Below are 15,628 nucleotides of genomic sequence, written 5' to 3' on the forward strand. Positions count from 1 at the left end.
CTCTCTCGCATGTCAGGAATGTATCCTGGTTGTTTTTATTGTTCCCATTAAAAGTCTACCCCACAGCAACAGTTAACATCCCCATATACTTTTTGCTCATGCTGCAATGATGTCTGTAAACAGGCCATTTGGTCATTCTATAACACAAAAGAGTATTTAGTTTAATGACTCGTCCATATTCAAACAATGCATTTCGTCTGTCCAGTTGATATCTTGAAAGCACACGTATCTTGTCGTTCTGTCTTATAGAGACCTGGAGAAAATATCTAGAATCTTACGAGAAAAAAACATTTAAAGACTTTTCAATCAGACCTCACAACCCAGTGTTTGACATTTTTGTAACACGTTTGGTTAAATCTGAGTTATTTTGCTTTTGACTAATTCTTGTCTTGTATCCATGAGAAAAACCTTCCAAATTTGTTCGTTCAACAATAAAATGAATAAATTTAATATCCCTGCCGAATAACATACTAGTAGTTACAAAATATTTTAAAGAAGGGGAAAGCTCAGAAACCCATGTGACGTAACCACGCCTCTAAACAATACGTCATGTGTACGTGCCGATCAGGGCGTGTGTGCGTGAGGTGCAACTAGAGGACGATTCGGCTCTGTTGGCCTCACACGGGAACAGACGGCTGCAACATCTCGTTGGAAGTTCTCGAGTAAAGGTGGAAGAAGATTCACCTTTAAAACGCAAACATTATATTTAGTGGACCAGTTAGTAGATACTAAAATCATCGAGCATGAATTTACTGTGGGCTGTCGGTGCCCTTCTGTTGAGCTGCTGGCAAGCTAGCGCGTCCACAGGTAAGAATTTGGTGTCAGCCATGTTGGTTCAATGTGTAGTCTTTGCTCTGACAACGTCCATAACTAACTTAAAATTAAGTCTTCTGCTATTTACACGAAGTGGTGTCGTTTATAATTATAAAGTTGCCTCTGGTGTACTCGTTTATCCAGAGCTTATAGATAAGACTCAAAGACGTGAACGCGAGTTAAAGGCCTGTCGTTTGTGTTTTTGCGAGCGACTCATTTAGCTAATTTGAATCTGCTAAATTCAAACGATTAACCGGGAATATCTTGGTTAAACAGCTGTAAATTAAAGTTTATTTACAGATTTCTCCTTTGGACAACAACATGGCCACAAATAAACCGGGTCACGCGAGCTGCTTTAATGAGCACCGTATGGTGGAGTATTAATGTTATGTTGTCAACCAAACTCGTCATGTTTCCGTTTTTTAAAAATGTACCAGAGACAAAATTTCCCTTCCTTTCGTAAGTCAAGTCAGGTCTTTCATCACACTGTAGTATTGACAGTTTCCGCTTCTTGTAGATCATCTCCCGGTTTGTTCAGATTAAACCGACACCAATTTATTCCAGTAACGTTTGTTCGATCCCCGTGACGTCCGTTGTCACGTGACAGTGTTTTGATCACTTTTCATTATTGGAGTATTAAAGTCTTGTGGGTGTCGATGCGTAAACGGTGGTTACCCTTTGTTAGCATTTAAAATAACAGCAGTGTTTAACTTTAAGTGGAGGGTTAAAAAAAAAAAGTTAAGCTCCAAATAGATACCAGCCACTCACAGATAAACCATCAATTTAACCAGTTCTCAATAGAAAATGTTTTTTTTTGTTCCAACATTGCCAGCCACATTCATCTTTGATTGGTAATATAAGTAGTAGTTGATACTGAGCTTTGCTTTGAGTGTGCGCGATGATCTTCCATGTCTTTAAATATAATGACTGTCATCACATCACACAGAATTTACGTGGGGAAGGTTCAGGATTTATTTCATTAATAATACTGAAAGACTTAATATATATTGAACACATTGTTGAAGCACACATGAATGTACCTTTACTGTGTATTGCATAGTGTAGTAAAATGAGGTCGATACATGTACTGGAATTAGTATTGGTCCTTGCATCAGTATTATTTACCAATGTTAATGTACATGAGCATGAAGTCACTAGTCAAAGACTTAAAAGGAGCCCTCATGCCACTCAGTGTTTCTTGGTACTGTTCGCTCTGGAGTAGATCAGATGTAAAATTAGATATCCCTAGAGTTTTAGTTTCTTTGTGGGCTATCAGACTCAAATGGAAGGGAGGCAGCTCTGTAATAGACGTATGCCAAGTATTTGATGCTAAACCACAGTACCAAAACAGTTTTTTTAAATGATGTTGACACATTTTTTTTTATTGAACACCATTTTGTAATCAGAGAGCGGCTTCATCTGCTCTTTCTCAAATTATCCCTGTATGATGAAAGCAATCAGTCTAAGCAATAGCACCAGTGGTGACATGTCTTTTTATTTTTTTCCTGGTGTCCTCCTTTTAGTGAAGGCAAATCTGTGTCGGTATGCCACAACTGAGTAATTACATTAAAGTGGGTTTAGATTAGTGCACTCCAGATTTCCAGACAAAAAAAACCCCTTTAAAGATCAGGTTGCATAAACCAGATGATTTTTCATACTTATCAATTCTGGTTTCACACTCTGTTCTTTGACCGCTTATCAGATGAGGTTTTGACACACGCTGACCTTGACAAACTAATGCATGCTGAAAAATGGGCTTTGACTATTGTCTGATGCATGTCTCAGCCTTCATGCTGAACTCGTAGTGTTCATATTCTATTCAACAGGGTGTTCAAATGTTCAAGCTTCACCTGCTCATTCTGAATATTTCTATAATAGCTGTAAAGTGACCTTCAAACGTTCCTTAGGAATGCAGCGTTTTAGTCTTTGTTAGACCTTTTGTCAACTCAAATTTTAACTTGAGTTGTTAATCTTCAACCAGCTTTGTGAATAATATGAAGATAAAGCATGTATTCCCATAGTTGGGCTTTATTTGGCTATTCTTGTATTGCTTAACAGATATTTCTTCTATATTGTTCACATCAAAACTTCAATATTTATTCCTCCTAAAGACAGAATTCCAGACTTCATTTGTGAATTGGTCAGACTCTTTAGCTTGTTTGGACAGCGTGTAAACATGGATTTGGTTCTCTGAGAGAACTTGAGACTCCTAGGACTGACACGCATGCCACGAGCAGACGGCTACATGGACTCAATGTCACTGTCAAGTTTCAAAACGGATGATAGTTAGAACTGCTGCCCTGACTATATTTAATTTTGAACTTTCATAAACTTTGTCCCAGAAAGGCGACCTTTGGTTATGGTGGGGAAGCTGTGTTACGTGATCCAGGTTCCATGGAGAGACTGAGGCCTCAGTCTGTGTTGTTCTCTTTCATTTATGTGCTTCAAGTTTTCAGTGGAAGATAAAAATGTATTATATCTGGAGAAGTACAAGGAATGCTGTCTCGACATTTTCACAATTAGAGCACTGATGTTAAATTAAATCAATCCTGGTGGTCTGGTGTCAGATTGAAAGTTTTTTCATGTTCATGGAGTCTGATGAGGAAGTTGACCCCTTGGGTTGTGTTCTCTCCTGACAGATTTATCAATTATCCTTCTTAACATGATTCACTTTCTACATTTTTACTGCAGGAAACAGCTTTTTTTTTTAAAGTCAACATGTCCATGACTTGTTGATGCTTTCTGTGTAATATATGAATGTTATTTGTGACTTTAACTTCTTAATCTGTTTATTAATAAAACAAATCTTTAGTGGCACATATACATAAGTGGGATTGTAGTCGGACCTTTCTTCTTCTTTTGTTGTGCGTCTCGGTGTACTGGATCGACTAAGATGCAGCGTCGCCTGCCTATCAGCATAGAGCCAGTTAGAAATACTCTGAGCTTTCACATGCAAGATTGTTTTTTTCTGTGCTGGGTTCCCTGGGCCCAACCCTGGTTTTTCTTCTCCTTTGTGTTAGTGAAAGGTTGGGAACAAGCTTGCCTTGTTTTTTTTTTTTTGCCAGTTGTGTGAGAATGTTATTCTTCTCTGGATCCTCCTAAGTTTTCAACCCTCCCAGCCCTCCCCCACTGTGTGGTTGGACAAAGCCCCCGCCTGCTTCCAAAGTGGAGATGCTGTGATACTTGTAAGGAGTGTAAATGTAAATCCTTCACTGAAGGATTTTGCTTTTGACGAAGTATGTGACAGACAGTGCTGATGATGTCGTTTTCTGATACAGCCATCCATAGAAAGTGAAGCTGGATAAGACCGTCTACTCTTTTTAACATATTCCTATGTGGATTTTGATTTTCTTTTCTCTGTGATTCTCATGCAAATGCAACAGAGTTGTTGCCTTCATATCCCCCTTACATGATAGTCACCGCCATGTTTACACGCCTACATTAAGGTCATGTGCATAGCCTGCATGACTCATTGGCAGAATCAAATCAGGGAAAATGTCTCCGCGCGTTCCTGCTTTCACACCCTGAGCACAGTCGACTGGCTGAAGGAGCGAGCAGAAGCCTTTAAAGAATAGTTTGACCCCTCGTCCAAAGGTGTCCATGGATTTGAAATCAGATTAGTCGTCACGTTGAATGTGTTTCATTTGAGCCTCGTCTGCTGTTCTACTCCTTGCTGTCTTCATTCATTGCGCCTTGTTTTGATTTCACAGGAATGCTTTTGGTTGCTTTTACTGTTTTGTCGTTTCCTTGTTTGTTTGTTTGTTGTTGTTTTTTGTTGCTCAACTGGCCTTTGGGATGTCTCATCATCTAACATTTAGTTTTGCCATCAGCCCAAACACTTGTTGTTGCTTAACTGCTCCTCAGTCTTTGAATTTAAAGTCGATTAATTTGGTAAACTGACATGACTTAGAGATCCGATTACGGTACATAAGATTAGCTGTTACGGAGGAACACCCACAACAAACGGTCGACTGTCATCGATATGACCAGCACTTGTTGCAATGTGCTTCATCTCAACATTAAAACTGGACGTCTTCAAAGTATAATTCCTATAAAGTCTGCTTTATTTATGTCGTTTATTTTAGCTCAATCCTTAAAACAGATCAACCCTAAAGATGATCCATGTTTCATTTCTTGTTTTAAGTCGAAAACACCCAGAGCCACAGAAATGATTGTATGTTGTTCATGTGTATTTACGTCCATATTTTCTCACTTCATCTGTGCTTTTATTAACTTTGTTTCTTTTTCTTTCTTTTTTTTCCTCCTTGCTTATCTGTTCCCCATTACGGCCTTCTGTCATCATCCATAAAATCATTTTATTATTTTTTTTATTAAACCCACCACATTCCAAATGGCTTCAAATCTCTTGTCGCTGGGCTGATGATGAATCCTTCTCAGCGGGCTTCATCAAGTCTCCCCTGTCTCAGATGAAGCTGGTCAGTGACAGTGCAGAGCTGCACTGTGAGGTAATAGGGAACCCCATCCCTGAAGTGCAGTGGTGGTTTGTAGTGGGTGAAGAGCCCAATGAGACCTTTACCCAGCTCTTTGACGGTGCACGGGATGACCGCGTGCAAATAAATGCCACCTATATATCGCATGGCACCAGCACCATTCACCTCACTAGCCTCGCCCTCGATGACTCTGGCACGTACGAGTGCCGCGCTTCCAACGACCCCGACCGCAATGATCTGAAGAAGACGCCCAAAATCAAGTGGATCCGCTCGCAGGCAAACATTATTGTGATTGAAAGTGAGTGGTTACAGGAAGCAGGAGGAGAACTAAACTTGGCTGGTATCTCCTCATTAGTGAAGTCCCGGACATTCAGGTCCTGTTTCACTCAGTTCCCATGCTTCCTGGTCCAGTGTCCTCTCTCTCTCTCCCCCGCCTCACCCAGTACATCCACTGTCCCTCTCCTCAGCAGCTCCACACTTGTCCTGTAGTAGAAATCAGATAGAGTGGCCGGGCCGCTCCCTGTTCCTTTAATCTCCTGACACAACATGCCTTCAATCTGATGCCTTTTTTTTTTAAACATTTTTTTTTTTTATCCTTTTTTGTAAGGCTTAGATATCATCATGCTAAGTGTTCCTGTTTATAATACTGGTCATAAGGTCCAAAATGTGCAGATGGCTCTCTTGCTTCAAAGTAATATGAAAGTAACATTTATAAGAGAACAAAAAAAAAAAAAAGGGTGTCAGATTTCCCTGATTAGTGTTGCTTTCTTACTAGCATTTTCCTGAATCGATACTAACATTGGCAATGCCCCTTTGTTTACGCTTTGTAGACTGTTCCTACGGCTTATAGCCAAATACACAGCAGGCACACATCATAGAAACTAATGATGAAACAATAGTGTCTCAGCCATGGGGTAGCTTTTGGCCTTGTGGTCCAGTATTATTTTCATTGTAAAGAATTGGTCAAGTTAAAAAAAAATAGTAACAACATTGTGTCATGACTGACATGAGTTTATTGTTTTGCATGTTTCCGTAAAAATGTCTTTTCCCCATGACCTTGTTGGAGACTACTGCACCTACTAGATTTCCAGTACAAATCCTTTTTCTCCCCTCTATTCTATCATCGGTGTGATAGACTTCCCCCCCTGAGGGGAACTCTTTCCACCTTTCTTAAAAAAATGCTTTGCATTTGTCTAAAGCTCGTTCTTATATTTATATTTCAAATACAAAAAGTCAGACACTTTTGAAAAACACATCATTGTTGTGTCAAAAGTGTACACTTTACAAAGAAGGATCAATGATTAACTTTTTTTTTTTCTTTCTCTGTTTATCTTAAGCCCCAAACGTCATTTCTGAACCTCCTGAGGTCAGCAACCAGACCTCCGCAGTCCTCAGGTGCAACTTGACCGATTCGAACCTTCCCATCAAGGGATCCCACTGGGTGCACAATGGAAAAGTCATTGAAGATTCCAAGTCCACTGAGCCTTCTGCATCCATCGTCCTCACGTGAGTAGCTACAATCCAAATGTGCCACATGAGCAGCACTGCTGGTTCATCCTGTCAAAGTGACAGCACAGTGTACCAGTAGCTTGTCAAAGAGAAAAACAACTGTGGAATATTCAGCTGATTAAAATACTTAATAATGTTCTATGAGCTGGGAAAATAAGTCCTGTCTTTGGTTTGAAAGGAGGTAATTTTATACTTTCACTTTTGTTGTGTGACTTTTATGCTGTCTGCTTCTGTATCTACAGTCAATAGCCATCTTTATTGCTAACATCCTTTCCCTTGTACTTTGCCTTTTGCACGCCTGTTGTCCCTCCCCCTCTCACTACGCTCCCTTCTTCTCTGGCTGCCTCCATTAGCAGCAGAGCTAGGGGCGCTATTCAGCTATTCGCTGCTCTTGATTTGCAGAGAGATGGACCGTGCAGCCGTGCAGCTTTGCTGGTAGTCTTGGCAGCAGGGATAAGCGCCCACAGCACTGTGCTCACTCGCCATGACCTTAATTCCCCATTAGAGAGAACAAGCAGGAATGTGCAGGAGAGCAGCAACAAACAAAAATGGAATTGTGATTACCAGGAAATGTGAATTTTTTTTCTTTTTTTCTTGAGTTAACAATGGGCTACTATTTTGATCATGAGAATAAACAGGTTGCCATTTTTCTACTTCAGTAAATGGTTAGAAGTCACAACCTGCTTTGTGCTGAGATGTTGTTGTGGCTTCAGAGAAATAGAATCTTATTTCTGTCGAGAAGGAGCGCTGCAGAAAGATGCTCAAACCATTGACTCTTCTCTCTCCACAGTTTGGAAAAGATCACCTACAGCTCTAGTGGAAAGTACGAGTGTGTGTTCCTGACTGAACCAGAGGTGAAGCAGACAATTGAAGTCAAAAGTAAGTCCATGAATAGACAAACGTATTTAAGTAACTTGATGACTCACGTTTAAATCCGTTTAAACTGCCAAAACTAAATACATTTTGACCCTGACATTATTTCTTCTTCTTTTTTTCTCTTTAGCACTTCCTCATGTAGGTGCCTACAAGCACTCTGAGCATGCCAATGAGCAGGACAAAGGTGTGATGGTCTGTAATAGCCATGGCTACCCACTGCCCACCGACTGGACCTGGTTTAAAGAGGAAGAAGGCTCCCAGAAGGTACGTGTCCCGCAAGCTTCTTCTTTTCACTCCAATTCTGAGTCAATGATCTTCCATCGTTGAAATGTAGGTCACCTTTAATGTGCCGATGCTTTATCAAATGCAAACAATGTTGGTCCAGTTATTTGAGTTTTAGAACAAGATGAAAATGTGTTCAGGTGTTTTGTGTTCCTTAAGCCTGATTTACACATTCTGTATTGAATCTACTGAATCTAGAGAATGCAGCACAACAGGAAACTGGCGATATAACTAGCATCACAATCACACCGGCAGTTAGCATTTTAAGGCAAAGTTTAGTAGAGCTACGCGGACACACCAACGCACAAGTACAACAGGCTAAACAGCTATGGCGTAGATTGGACACACGGGTAACGACAAGGTCTAACGTGTTTTTTGAACCCCCCACCCCCTCAGCCTATCATCAACGGCACCACCGACAAATATGAGATCAAGAGCACCCCGAACAAGACCACTCTGACCATCAACGACCTGAGCATGGAGAACGACATCGGAGACTACATCTGCTCTGGAACCAATGAACTCGGCACAAACAGCGACAAGATCCACCTGCGTGTCCGCAGTCGCCTGGCCGCTCTGTGGCCCTTCCTCGGGATCGTGGCCGAGGTCATCATCCTGGTGACCATCATCTTCATCTATGAGAAGAGGAGAAAGCCTGATGAGATCACTGACGGTACGTTATGCCATACTGGCTGCACCTCTACATACAACTTCAGCTCTAAGGCCTCGTTCAGTACTACTACTGTCTTACCTTTTAGAAATAAACGCTGTTATTGATAGTACTACTCATGCCCTTTAACTTGAGCGGAAACCTGAAGCAAACTGCAGCCACCGTTTTCTCACCTTTAATTCAAAGTGTTCTTTTTTTCAGTTTGAGCAGCCATGAATTCCGCTACTTAATGGCCTTTATTTCACAATGTCCGACCGACGTTTGGTTGGAGAAAAATATACGTACATGGTGAATAAAAATTGGCCTCAGAAATATTCACCAAACGAGGTCTACGGCAACTTCTCAACCTGCCTGTTTTACGCAGGACACAAAAAATGTCTCTAAACTTGTAAAAGCTACAAACGCGTGAAACTGAACGCCACATGTAATGAACTGTTGAGACGATTGGGTGATTCCTACTAGCAACGAGAGATTAAAGTCAAAGCTTTGAAGGTGGGCTTGTGTAGTTTGTATTTGCACGCTATCATTATGAACCCTTATTGTCCTTGCTATGAGTTAACTTTTTCAAATACAAATCCGTTGTTAGCTTCCACCTTTGTGTAAACCCTCTGTGAGAGAAACTTATCTTTTTTTTTTTTTATTATTTAAACTTTTACTTCTTTGTTCGCTGCTGATTTTGCATTTTGGTAAGTGGAAAAAAAGAAAACTGCATGTCGAAGTGAAGTGGTTGAGCTAAGATGACGGCGTGAAAAACCAAACGCTATGGGAGTTTGAATTAACTGCTTTCATAGCCACCACTTCTAAGAGGAATGTGCTCAAAGATTTGGTCACTCTTTCACTGGCCCTGCAAACAAGACCAAAAATGACCACATATTCACATGTCACGCATCCTCTAACGTGAAATGGTGCGTCAGAGCCAATGAAAGAGTCGAATGAGGCAAAGCGAGTGAAACGGTTTGACAGGGAATTGGACGGGATGAAAAGTGAGAGGTTTTCAGCATTGTCTGCATGCTCTCTGCATCGTGTACTCTATGCATGATCAACGAAGGGGAAGCCCTGCTCTCCAGATCAGTACATCATTGACACTGCCTCATTCACTGTCTGAGCACAGAGCTAGCCTTATTCTGTGCTACCTTGTCAATATGTGCTCCTGCTCTGCTGTGAACACTGCCTCTCCACATGCCAGGTTGTGTGCTAGCTCCTGCAGTTTGAAGATGCTACCGTTTATTTGTTTATTTTAAATCTTAATAGAGCCACTGCAGTGTCCTTTGGGTGTTTTTGCTTGTATTGCATGAGCCCTCTGTGATGCTTAGGATTGACTTTGGGCAATGTGTACGAATGTTAATTTAAGGGCAATTTTTCAATAATTCTTCGAGTGTGTGTGTGTGTGTGAGAGATCTTCAGTTCAGTGACCTGTAGTGGCGTGTGTTTTTATTAGAACACAAAAAATGTTTTAAGTTTTTGGAGTTGCCCTGAGGTTGAAGTTGTACAAATCCAATTCAGAAATGCTACAGGTGAGCATGCTTCAGTTCATGTTTAGTTGATTCGATCATAACCTCATTGGTATGTTGCAGGTGATGTCATCTTCTAACTTTTGCTACCATCTTTGGGGGAGGGAGGGGGAGGGGCATGTAATCACATACATGTAACTTGCTATCAGCTAACCCTTTTTTTTGTTTGTTTGCTCTCCTTCATTGATCATTTGCTGCTGTCCAGATGACGACTCAGGATCTGCTCCCTTGTAAGTACAGACCGCTACGGACCTTGATCATGACTCAATGTCGTTGTTTTTATTTATTCAGTCTTTTTAAACTACTCGTTTGCTTTATTGTGTTTCAGGAAGAGCAATTCTAATGCAAATCACAAAGACAAGAATGTGAGGCAAAGGAATTCTAATTAGAAGCTGAAACAGGTGAGGAAAGCTTCGACCTCTGTTAGGGGTGGGGGGGGGGGTCGGTTTAGGTAAAAATCAAGATTCTTCTGAGATCTTAAATCAATTCATGATTTTTTTTTTTTTTTTTTTTTTTGGCTAATAAGTCATTCTACAAAGTGCTATGGAGAGCTCTTTAACTCAGTACCAGTTGGAGCAGCATGAAGATCCAGTCTCTGAGATGACTGAAGTAGATCCTGAAGTTCTCCTTCAAAAAATAGATTTTGAATAATGAATCTTTTTGAATCGAAAATAAATTCTGAATCAAACTGTAAGGATTACCAACTCTATCCTCTACTTTTGGATTGATGAAAGAAACACTGCAGAAGATGAACTCCTTGACAATCCAATACAAAATGGAATATTCTGTGATTCTTCACTCATGCAACTTTTGTCTTCCCTAGATGGACCCACAGACTGCAGTCCAGGACTCAGCTGTCGTGTTGCACACCATACTGTGCACCCTGCAACTTTGAAGTACCTTTTTGTGCTTGGGTGTTAATGTTTAAGAAGTTGACTGATTTCCTCCTGTTTAGTTTTTTTTCTTTATTATTCTCCATATTGTGCAGCCAGAGAACATAGTGTGGAATAATTTCTGCTTGAGATCATGGGGCAAATATTGCATGATTGTGAATTCTAGCAAAGTGTGTGTTTGTCGTAAACTCATTAGACCGATCATGTGAAGAATGCTTAGTTTGTGGTTCTTTTCTTTTAACGCTTCCTCCGATGACTTCACACTAGTCTTTGCTTTTATTCTCCAATCAAAAGTTCTGTTTAGATGATGGAGACAATTTACTTTTTTTGTATTGTGATAAAACACCACCATTCTTTTAGCAACAGCCGGAGTGTGCACATTGATCTGTCCCTACACCAACACAAACCTCCTTTAGCAGAGTTTTATACTTTGCCTTAATTAGCACCATTTCTTTCTTTCTCTTTTTTTGCATTTTCTTACCCGTTACAAGGTTTCCATGTGACACTAAAGATTAAATGCTGAAATGACTGAGACTCTGCTAGTTTGCTAGCTTTTGTTGCCGTAAGAAATTAAAGTCCTTTTATTAAATTCCTTTTAAGTAGAAACACATTTGTCCCATTTTTAAATCATGCTTTTATTTCCTTTTGACTATTCAAATGTTTAGGGGTCCAAGTAGAGCCACTTCCTGTTAAAGCCGATGGTGCTCTTCTGCTTCTTTTCCTTCTCTAAAATTGTTGCAGACAAATCTTAACAATAAAGCTAAACACAAATCTTAACAAAATGCCACTGGTGCAAGTTCCAGTCACTTCTCAGGCACATAAAATAATTCTTTCACCCAAAGGTGGCGTTGAAATAATCAAGTGTACGTTTTTTCTAATGTTTCTGGAGTTGACTTACTCAGAGCCAGATATTCCAACAACAGATTTTGGGGATTTTTCTTCTCAATTTCCTAAGAGTCCTGTTTTTGCAAACTTCACTGACAGTTTTGATCCAGTCCTCTTCAAACTTTGTCAGGATCACACAGGACTGTTGACGTCACCAAACTAATGTTGATGTGGGACACTTTTAAACCTGTTTTTAACAACAATGTTTCATTAATTCTTTAGTCCAGATGGGCAATTATAACCACACCTGATGAGCCAAACATTAGGCTCACGGTGTCAGTCACTTTCCTGCTGTAAGCACTATTGTGTGCACAACATTTCTGTTTCACCAACTTTTTTTATCAGCAAAAGTATTTTACACAGAAATCAAAAACTATATATAAGACCAGAAGAATCAATGTGGTGGCTGTTCTCAGTCATTTGAGTATAGTTTATGAATCAGTAAAAAAATATTTACAGATTTTTATTCACAATTTTTGAATATATGGCTTCTTGTTAATGAACAAACGCATCCTGATGCTAGCAGCCTGCTTGGACTCCATTCAGTGCTGTTTGCAACTGTTTGTTTTTTTTTATTTAAAGATTTAGCAACCTGATGTCACATACACAGTAAAAAAATATGATTAAGGACCAATGCAAGGGATGTAACATGTGTTATTTCTGTAGAATGCAGATTTAAAATGTAATGCAGGAGAAGAGGTCTTTCTCTCTTACTCTCTGTGGCCTGAGTTGAAACCTCTGTGTGCAGTTGTTGGACCACCATCTCTGTTCCCTTCACTGTGTAGGCCATTCAAAAGCCATGTGTTTCATTTAACTGATTATTGATGTGATTGGATGTATTCTAAACGAATAAAAAAGACATAGACTTGTGTAATAGTTTGTACTTTCTGAGTATATGGCACAACATCTGTTTGCAACTGAATAAAGGGGTTTGCTTTTACTTCTGTACACATGTTGCACTGTTTAGCATGTCAAAGGTTGGTTTAGAAAAGTAGGTCAAGAGGCCCTGCTAGCGACCCTCGTTAGGTACATGCAAAGACCTTAATCATTATCGGATTGAAAGCCCTTGACAGAAATGTTGAGTGTATACAGTAATAACTATTAGTAAGAAAACACATTCATTTGTTAAAAAACTAGAGGTGGAAGAATTGCGTCAGGCAGTGTTGTCAGCTGATCCTTAAAACTGTGAGGAATTTATGGCTTTGGCGCCCCCTGTGATTAAAGCAGTTCCCGAATTCTCTTCTCAGATATCTTCTGTGTAGATAACTTCTGTTTCAGTGAAAATAGTGCTTTCTAATTAAAAAAAAAAAAGCTACTACTTGTTTAATAAAAATGAATTCTCTATTTTAAAGTGGCATGACAACGTTCATGTGACGCACATATGCCTACACTTATGGGTTACAACTTTTAATAACATTTTGGTATCATGTGACATAAACCTGTGGACTTTTTGCTCTTCATAAAACGTCCACAGCCCTGGAGAGTCTCGTTCAGCCACAATGGTTTTATACTGAAGTCACTTGAACATCCCTGCCTTACATTTACACTTGAATGTATGAGGTGTAATGCCAAATGATTGCTATGAGATGGATGGATAGATAGATACATTTGGATGATTTATAGGCCTATAGGCTAACCCTATAAGCTATATGATTTGAAGAAATGTCTTGAACATAGGTTATTACAGAGTAGTAATCCAAAAATCTTTGTTTTTGAAGTTATTTGAAAACATCAATCTGTCATAGACATCATGCATAGTGCCATAAAATACATGCCACCTAATAATGGAGGAGTAGGTTATAGTGGGTGCCATACCTTACGTATTCCACAAGGTGGTGCTATTCACCAAGAATTGCAGGCCGGGACCTCCCTGACAGACTTCTCAACCTAAAGCAACAGGCGCACACTGTTAAACAGCTCCCAAAACAAGTAAACATTTAAAAAAAAAAAATCAATTACTACGATAACCACAACGACAATGAGCGTATTTCGATTATCAACCTCCTTAGACAATGGAGAACTTGATTGATCCTTGTGACCTTCATGTCACCCCTGGATATCTAGTGAGTTAGTTTTCTGTGTTTTAAAATTAGCCTACAGGTTTCCTCGTTATCTTACAAATGTAACGTAATTGGGCGTTTCCATTTTGTTGTTTCATTTCTTTAATAATAAACTATTTGTTTTCTGTAGGTGGTTAGTGTGTCTGCTGGCGTAATCGTCTCTACCGTCCTTATCTCTTCCGTTCACACGCACAAAAACACACACACAATAGGAACCAGGTTGCCGCCATGGCAACGGCCCCGGTGCGCTGTTATCCTTAAAATGTTGTGGCTGGCTGGACAGGAGAAGGTTGCTGCTGCTTTGAACTCCACACACCCCTTCCTCCTCCTTCGCCGCCGCCCAGTCTCGCCAGGTCCAAGGTGGTACGGGAGTGTCTGTATCTGTGTGTCTGCCTGAGATGGACGAGGCGGATGACGGTGAGGAGGAGCCCAAATCGCAGCGCCCTCGACCAGCAACTGGAGTGAGCGAGGATGGGAGCAGCGTAACCACGATGAAGAAATTAACGCCAGGAGGCGGAGCCGCGTCCACCGCGCGCAAAAACTCCAACAACAATGAGCTGTGGCTCCTGCGAGGCGAGGACTCCGCACCTGTCAGTGGCATCAGAGCCGGTGCTCTGCTGTGCCAGAGGTCTGCTGCTGACGGCACACAGTCTGGGGACTCAGTGTTAGAGGCGGGCGTGGGGGGAGAGAGAGCCATCGGTATGATATGCAACAAAAACGGAGATTGTAGAAGGGACCCGACCAGTTCAGGGAGCCTCTCCTCCCTTATCTCTAAGCAAGAAAGACAGACATGTGGAGGAATAGCGGAGGAAGACTGTAAGGGGCAGGCTGCAGTCATGGACGGCTCCATCACTTCGACTGGGTCCCTGACTCAGGGGCCCGGGGCCGAGGTCAAGAGCGCGGCAGCGATGGAGAAAAAAGACTCCAGAGTTTCCTTCTCCAACGCGCCGGCCAGTAAAGGACAGACTCCGAGTCAGCACTCGAGAAACTCTGTGACATTTTCCAAAGCTGACGATGGTTCTCAGATAGTGCCGGACGATGGAGACTCTAGGGGGAATCAGACGTACATGCAGCGGCAGTTCAGCTCCATGCTTCAGCCTGGAGTGAATAAGTTCTCCCTGCGCATGTTTGGCAGTCAGAAGGCAGTGGAGAAAGAACAAGAGCGCGTGAAGTCAGCGGGTAACTGGATCATACACCCATACAGCGACTTCAGGTATGAGTTAAACTGAGTTAAGTTCATAAACTTCGTTATGGATGCTGTCACTTACTGTGTGATTGCTCCTTACTCCCCACGAATTCACACAATTACTTACGAAGCCTGACAACTGACATTTCAGCAAAATAAGTTCAACCTCCCCTCTTCGAGGTTCACAATTTAATTGCAGGAAATAAGGAAGTCTGGTATTCCTCATTTTATTGTTACAGATTTCTGTATCAGATAGAACCAGTGATTTCACATTTAGTCTCCATTGCAAATCTGGTTAAACTCTTTGCCTATACACTTTCTAGTCTGTAGCTGCCAAATGACATGTGCATTTAGAGGCAACTGAAAAAAAAAACGTTTCTTGAGTTTTTAACATGTTATGTTGAAAAAGTTAGATTTTTGGAATAGGAAAGTCTGAAAATCAGTTTCAGCACCAAGGAGAGCTCTTTTTTTTAACCGTAAAAACGTACATTC

General features: G+C 40.8%; 2 protein-coding genes and 1 long non-coding RNA gene across 4 annotated transcripts in view; 2 read left to right on the plus strand and 1 right to left on the minus strand.

The window, feature by feature from the left end:
• Nucleotides 1-559: 559 nt before the first annotated feature.
• Nucleotides 560-12,764, plus strand: bsg (basigin). Of its 2 annotated transcripts, XM_079350279.1 has the most exons (9): nt 560-807; nt 5,212-5,562; nt 6,602-6,770; nt 7,564-7,652; nt 7,777-7,913; nt 8,328-8,604; nt 10,318-10,342; nt 10,441-10,513; nt 10,936-12,764. In XM_079350279.1, exons 1-8 carry the CDS (start codon nt 744-746, stop codon nt 10,499-10,501), a joined length of 1,173 nt encoding a protein of 390 aa, XP_079206405.1. In that variant the 5' UTR covers nt 560-743; the 3' UTR covers nt 10,502-10,513; nt 10,936-12,764. The 2 variants fall into 2 exon arrangements, with proteins under 2 accessions (XP_079206405.1, XP_079206404.1); XM_079350278.1 differs by lacking the exon at nt 5,212-5,562 and having other exon boundaries at nt 565-807.
• Nucleotides 6,743-14,169, minus strand: LOC306828071. Its single transcript, XR_013779702.1, has 3 exons — nt 14,116-14,169; nt 13,706-13,777; nt 6,743-6,821 (listed from the first exon to the last, which is right to left on the minus strand). It is a non-coding gene; the product is annotated as an uncharacterized lncRNA (long non-coding RNA).
• A 13-nt stretch (nt 14,170-14,182) lies between these two features.
• hcn2b (hyperpolarization activated cyclic nucleotide-gated potassium channel 2b) overlaps nt 14,183-15,628 on the plus strand; it is a 35,330-nt gene continuing 33,884 nt past the window's right edge. The window contains exon 1 of the mRNA XM_079350271.1: nt 14,183-15,163. Coding sequence (XP_079206397.1) covers nt 14,349-15,163 — 815 coding nt within the window. The 5' untranslated portion in view covers nt 14,183-14,348. The remainder of the gene's footprint in view (nt 15,164-15,628) is intronic.

Source organism: Symphodus melops, assembly GCF_947650265.1.
Source record: "Symphodus melops genome assembly, chromosome: 8".
NCBI lineage: Eukaryota > Metazoa > Chordata > Actinopteri > Labriformes > Labridae > Symphodus > Symphodus melops.